The sequence below is a fragment of the Labeo rohita genome, chromosome 20, assembly GCF_022985175.1.
Source record: "Labeo rohita strain BAU-BD-2019 chromosome 20, IGBB_LRoh.1.0, whole genome shotgun sequence".
In the NCBI taxonomy this organism is placed as follows: domain Eukaryota; kingdom Metazoa; phylum Chordata; class Actinopteri; order Cypriniformes; family Cyprinidae; genus Labeo; species Labeo rohita.
The window spans coordinates 21070436-21076435 of record NC_066888.1 but is presented as its reverse complement, the minus strand read 5'-3'; the positions used below and the strand labels follow the sequence as shown (position 1 = coordinate 21076435).

General features: G+C 34.2%; 1 protein-coding gene across 2 annotated transcripts in view; it reads right to left on the bottom strand.

Moving 5' to 3' along the window:
* scml4 (Scm polycomb group protein like 4) overlaps positions 1-6000 on the bottom strand; it is a 40017-nt gene that overhangs the window by 25628 nt on the left and 8389 nt on the right. The window contains exon 2 of one of the 2 annotated variants that reach the window (XM_051138762.1): positions 5195-5432. In XM_051138762.1, coding sequence (XP_050994719.1) covers positions 5195-5396 — 202 coding nt within the window. In that variant the 5' untranslated portion in view covers positions 5397-5432. Of the gene's footprint in view, positions 1-5194; positions 5433-6000 lie in introns of those variants that run through there. The other variant, XM_051138764.1, reaches the window with a different exon arrangement.

The following is a 6000-nucleotide window of genomic DNA, read 5'->3' as shown; positions in this document are numbered from 1 at the left end:
ACACATATAAAAGTAAATGCACGTCTTCATGCACAAACAAATAGAACTGAAAACAAAACAAGTTCAAGTTCAGGATCATCATGCCATAATTTGCATTGGAATTAAATAAATAAATAAATAAATAATTAAAAATAATATATTTAGTATATTTCTATAAAATATAAATTATATATATATATATATATATATATAAATTATATATATAATTTATAATTCAATTTTTTTGTTACACATAGATTTGTAATGTTTTTAAAGAAGTCTCTTATGCTCATCAGAGTTCCATTTGATTATTTGATGAGAAATGCAGAAAAAAGTAACATGAAATATTTTTGCAATTAAAATAACAGTTTTCTCTTTAATTATACTTTAAAATATAATTTATTTCTGTGATGCAAAGCTGAATTTTCATCAGCCATTACTCCAGTCTTCAGTGTCACATGATCCTTTAGAAATCACTCTAATATGCTGATTTATCAATAATTGAAACAGTTGTGCTGCTTAATATTTTTTGGAAAATGTCATAATTTTTAGGAATCTTTGATGAAAAAAAGTTAAAAAGAACAACGTTTATTCAAAATAGAAATTGCTCCTAACAAGTATTTACTTTATTTTAAAAAACGTAACTTTATTTATTTAAAAAGTATCACTTTTTATCAATCCTTGCTGAATAAAAATATGAATTTCTTTCAAACAAAGAAAGAATACTGACTACAAAAATACTGACCCCAAACTTTGAATGGTAGTGTATATTCTTACAAAAGATTTCTATTTGTTCTTTTTAATGTTTTATTCAAAGAATCTTGAAAAAGTATCACAGGTTCCAAAAAAAATATTAAGCACCACAACTGTTTCCAACATTGATAATAAATCAGCATATTAGAATGATTTCTGAAGGATCATTTGATACCGAAAACTGGGGTAAAGATGCTAAAAATTCAGCTTTGTTTCACAGGAATAAATTATATTTTAAAGTATATTAAAATAGAAAACCACTACTTTAAATTGCAATAATGTGTCACAAAGACTTCTTTAAAAAAAAGCATTAAAAATCTTACTGATTCCATGAATGGCAGTGTATATATATTTTGTGTAGTTTATGTATTTTTACCCACAATCCCTTTACAACAAAGAGCCACATGCTTTGAAAACAACAAATGGATGGTCACATGAACACAGAAACAGCAGCACCAGCAAAGTTCAAACTACAACAGACGTGCACAAAATCAAATAGGTCATCAGCAAGATCAATAATCAACGTGGGTTGCTATGACAACAGCACTTGCCAATGCAAAAATAAAAGCGAGCAAAGAAAGAAGGAAAGAAAGAAAGAAAGAAAGAAAGAGAAAGAAAGAAAGGTTATTATCATTGGGACTTGTGAAGAATCTTTCTGGCAGAGCACTAGCTGCTATCACAGAAATCACATCCGCTCCCATGGCTGAGAGACAGTGGTTTCTAGGGAGCAGCCTCACTGGCCACTAAGAGGACACAAACCACAAACAAAGAGCAAACTCATGGAAACTCTGCTAGAAACCCAGCTAGCCTGAGCATTCACCAAACCAAAGCTGCTATACAAATCAGTTTTGCTTCAGGACCCAGATTTAACACATGAACCAAGCAGTGACCTAACACAGCATCAAAACGGTTTAGAATACAAAAGCATAGAATGTCACCTCAGCTGAGAACCAGTGAAATATAAAACTCAGAAAGAGGATATTCACGACCGTCTCACTGGACACCGCACTCTGTGAAATACATTTAGACAGCCTGACGCAGAGCTGGGCGCCATTCACCCATCCAGCTGATTGCTATATTTAATTTCTAATTATGCCTGGAATACAGAAGCCAATAAATCAAAAGTTAATTAAAGTCATGGATTCATCTTCAGTGGCAACTCAATCATCTCAAACCCATTAACACTGCAGATGAGGGACAACTACTGTGTGTGTGCGTGTGCGCATGTTCATGTATATGTCTATGTAAATGAAAGAGAAGGAGAAGATGATGGACAAAAGCCTGAAGCATGTTACCTTAGGTTTAGGATTTTTATTTTTTTAATTCACCAAGAAAAAAAAAACAGCATGTGGAGTGAGAGAAATGCTTTGAAAAGAAACACCCACCGAATTACACAGCAATTCCTGGATTCTATTTGAGTACTCGATTGCAGTTTGCCCATGTCGAGTAATCGGCAAAATACCGGAAGTGGCGCATTCTACATATTAAACCCATTTAAAAATCACAATAAAGCATAATGCTATTAGGAATTCACAAATGCAACGATTCAATTAAATACATATGCGATGCAGGTTTAATATATCCGCTTTAATTATTTACATGCCTTTAAGTTAGATTTGTGTGTCTCAGAGCACAGTTCACAGTAAATGCTGCTACACAAACTGTTATCATTAACATGTGTGGAGAGACTCAAACTGCATCTCTGTATGTTGTTGTGAGTTTGGGTTTATTATAACGCTCATCTGGGAACGCAACATGTGTTATTTCATCAGAATTGTAAGGTTAATCATTTATAAACCTAAGCAAACACACAAGAATACACCATCGTCTGTATCGATATGCTAACTGTTCTTCGCAATTTCAAAATAAGCATTTAAACCCTCACCCTGAGTTTACACATTTTGATGTCCACATATTTAAGAAATTACAGTGGCTGTAGCTTTTTTATCATAAAGAAATGGCCAAATAATAAAGATTAAGTGGACATGAATGAAATGTTGTTGAGTCAATATTAAAGGGGTCATTGGATGCAAAGTTCTTTTTTTTTTGTTGTTTAAACATTAATGTGTGTTGGCAGTGTATGTACAAATCTGCCCTATAATGATAAAAATCCAATCTCCGATTGAGCGATTGATGTGTTGTGTTGCTGGAAGTAGTAATGAACACACACTGTAAAAAACAATTTGTTGAGTCAATTTAAAATAATCTGTAACTTGGCTGCCTTAAAATTTTACGTTCAGTCAACTTAAAAAAAAAGTTTATTCAACTTGAAATGTTAAATTTTACTAAGTGAAAACTTAGATATTTGAGTTGAATCAACTTAAAATTTTAAGGCAGCTGGGTTACTTACCCATCTGTTAAGTTTAGCAAACACAAATATCTTAAGTTGTTACTTAGTACAACTTAACATTTCAAGTTGACTAAACTTATTTTAGTTTACTGAACTTAAAATTTTAAAGCTGACTCAACAAATTGTGTTTTTTATTTTTTACAGTGTAGTGGTCATCATTTACTCCCGACATCTGAGCCGCTGAAGACACAGTGGATTATGTTTGTTTGTGAAGGGAATGCACCTCCCGATCTACATGAATGCGTCTATGTTCACGCGAATCATTCATGATCCAGCTTCACCTACAGCAGAAGTGAGTATAAGGGTTTAGCGGCTAAAGTAAACAGGCTTGTCACTCAGACAGAAGAGAGGGGCAGGGTGAGCTGAGCTCATTAACATTTAAAGCAGCCTCGGCCAGAACAGGATGATTTTTGCAGAGCTGATTTTGGCAAGGTAAAAAGGGTGTTGTTTTACACAACCATTGAGAATTTTTAACCAAAGTATATTATAGACTTTTTATTAAGACCCTAAAGAATCATATCAACTTGTGGAAAATGGGCATCCAATGACCCCTTTAAACAATGATTAGATCGCACAGTAAAGTGTAAAAACAATCGTCAGGCCGTTGGCGCCCTCTGCAGGCATTTGATATAAAGCTTAATGTACATTAGCTCTATTGTTTATAATACATTATGTATTTGAACAGTTTTGTTCAGTAAAACCACATGATTACTTGTTTTTAACACTTTATTTTAACTAATTATTATTGCCTCATTTATACGTATTTAAGTCATTTTAAAGGCTATTGTTCACTTAGGTCTATTCTTATTACTACAAAAAAATAAATAAATAATTATAATTATCTGATCACTTGATTAATCGTCAGAATAATCAACAGATTACTCGATTACCAAAATAATCATTAGTGACAGCCCTGTACCAGAGCATCATTTGAAATAGACAATCTTTTATTTTTATTTACAGTATCGATCATTATTGTTACTATTTACTGGCAAGAACAGTATACCATAATCTAAATATTTCAGTGCATTCAGATTTTAAACATAACTGGATTCAAAGCTAGCATTTTATAATGTTCACATTGTGTAAAACTACCAATCTGACATGCTGACAAAATGCTGCTTCAACTGGAACAAAAGCTCTAGGTGAACTAAACAGAGAACCATCATCAATTTTCTGGTTTCAAAGTCACATGGCCGGAATTGCCTGCAGCCATTGACTGGAAATTATACCTAAAACATTCCCACTGATTGCACACATGCACAAAACATGCAAAATACAATGTGCACCCACACACCCACACACACACACAAATCTACTAACTCACACCAAAATAACAAAAGAAAAAAAAGCAAGCAACTCCAGCCAACGCCTAGCGTAGAGGAGGGGTTTTGTGAAGAAAGAAAGAAAAAAAACTAAATTGATGTGTTACCCCTCGCAAACAACGGCAAGAAGTTATTTACTTCATACATGGCACGTTGCCATAGCAACAGACAAGGGAAATCTGATACTGAGAGCATGTGATCAAAATATGAAAAATAGCACCAAAAATTGTATATGTGAAAGGCAAGTACAATACTATATACCACTAGCATTTCCAACCAAAAAAGGCAAAAAACATAGCAAAAAAGGAAGGAACATCTGTCTTTCTCCACACACAGCGTGAGAGTAGAGACTGCAATAATTAAGTATGACACAAATGAATCTTCATTAATCTTTTTGGAGCCAAGCAGCGCAGAATCCCCGGGTCCAATGTAATGAACGGCGGCTCTCTTTCTTCTCTCTGTTTGTCTTACGCTCTCAAATACAGTATTTTTCCCTCTTGCGCCCAATTATTCTTCTTTCATATCTTTGTGGGTCTACCAGCTGGCAAACCATCTAAATCCCTCTTAATGAAGGTAAAACCCTGAGTATTATGCAAAAAGGTCTCTGTATGCATATACAGCATTTTATACTCTACAGATCTGACCTTTTTCAGTCATCATCAAGAAAGTGAGGAAACAGCATTAAGAATGCTAGTATAACTCCCAGCCATCCACACAGAAACAAGCATGGTTTACATGTACGTGAACTCAGCTGTTGAACTGCAGTTATTATGAACTAATGTCTTACTTTGAGAACAAGTAGGAGGTGTCCTGTCTCGTATCCGCCGCCCACTCTGCGCTTCCTCTCCCAGGTCGACCAGTTGCCAAAGGCCCCTCCCCCTGTCGTCACGGCGATCAAGGCGAAGGCGGAGCCTGACGCTCTGCACACCCAGGACGCTTGGTATCCAGGAGACAGTGGAATCCTCCAAATCCCTGCCACGCAGTCTCATTCCCACAGCGACTCACACATCGACCAAAACATTACACTGGGAGACACAAACACACATGTCGAGAACATTAGAACAGTGTGGATCATACAATTCTCAGCTGTATCACTGAGGGACATATAATGTTTTTTTTAAGTTAACAAGTAGTCTAATATCAGATTGAAACAAAATTAGCAATAAATATTCAATGGTTTACACCGCTTTATGCTTTACGAATCTTAATCTTATCAATTATAAAATTATTATATTAAGACTGGGAATTTAAAGATCTGTATTCACAAAACTTTCAAGATTTACAATTGAAACAATACATTCCCTTAACACTTTATTTTAAGGTGTCCTTGTTACACATTACATGTACTTACTATTAAAATAACAATTAATTACACGTACATGCAAGTAACCCTAAGCCAAACAGTAATCATAACACTAACTATATAGTAAGTACATGTAGTTAATTAATATTACTCAGCACTTAAATGTATAATTGCACTGTAACAAGGACACCTTAAAATAAAGTGTAACCATACATTCTTACTATTCTATTTTTTTTTATGTATAACTTTTTTTTTTTGGCTAGTTGCCAAGGCAACATTTCTCATTTTTA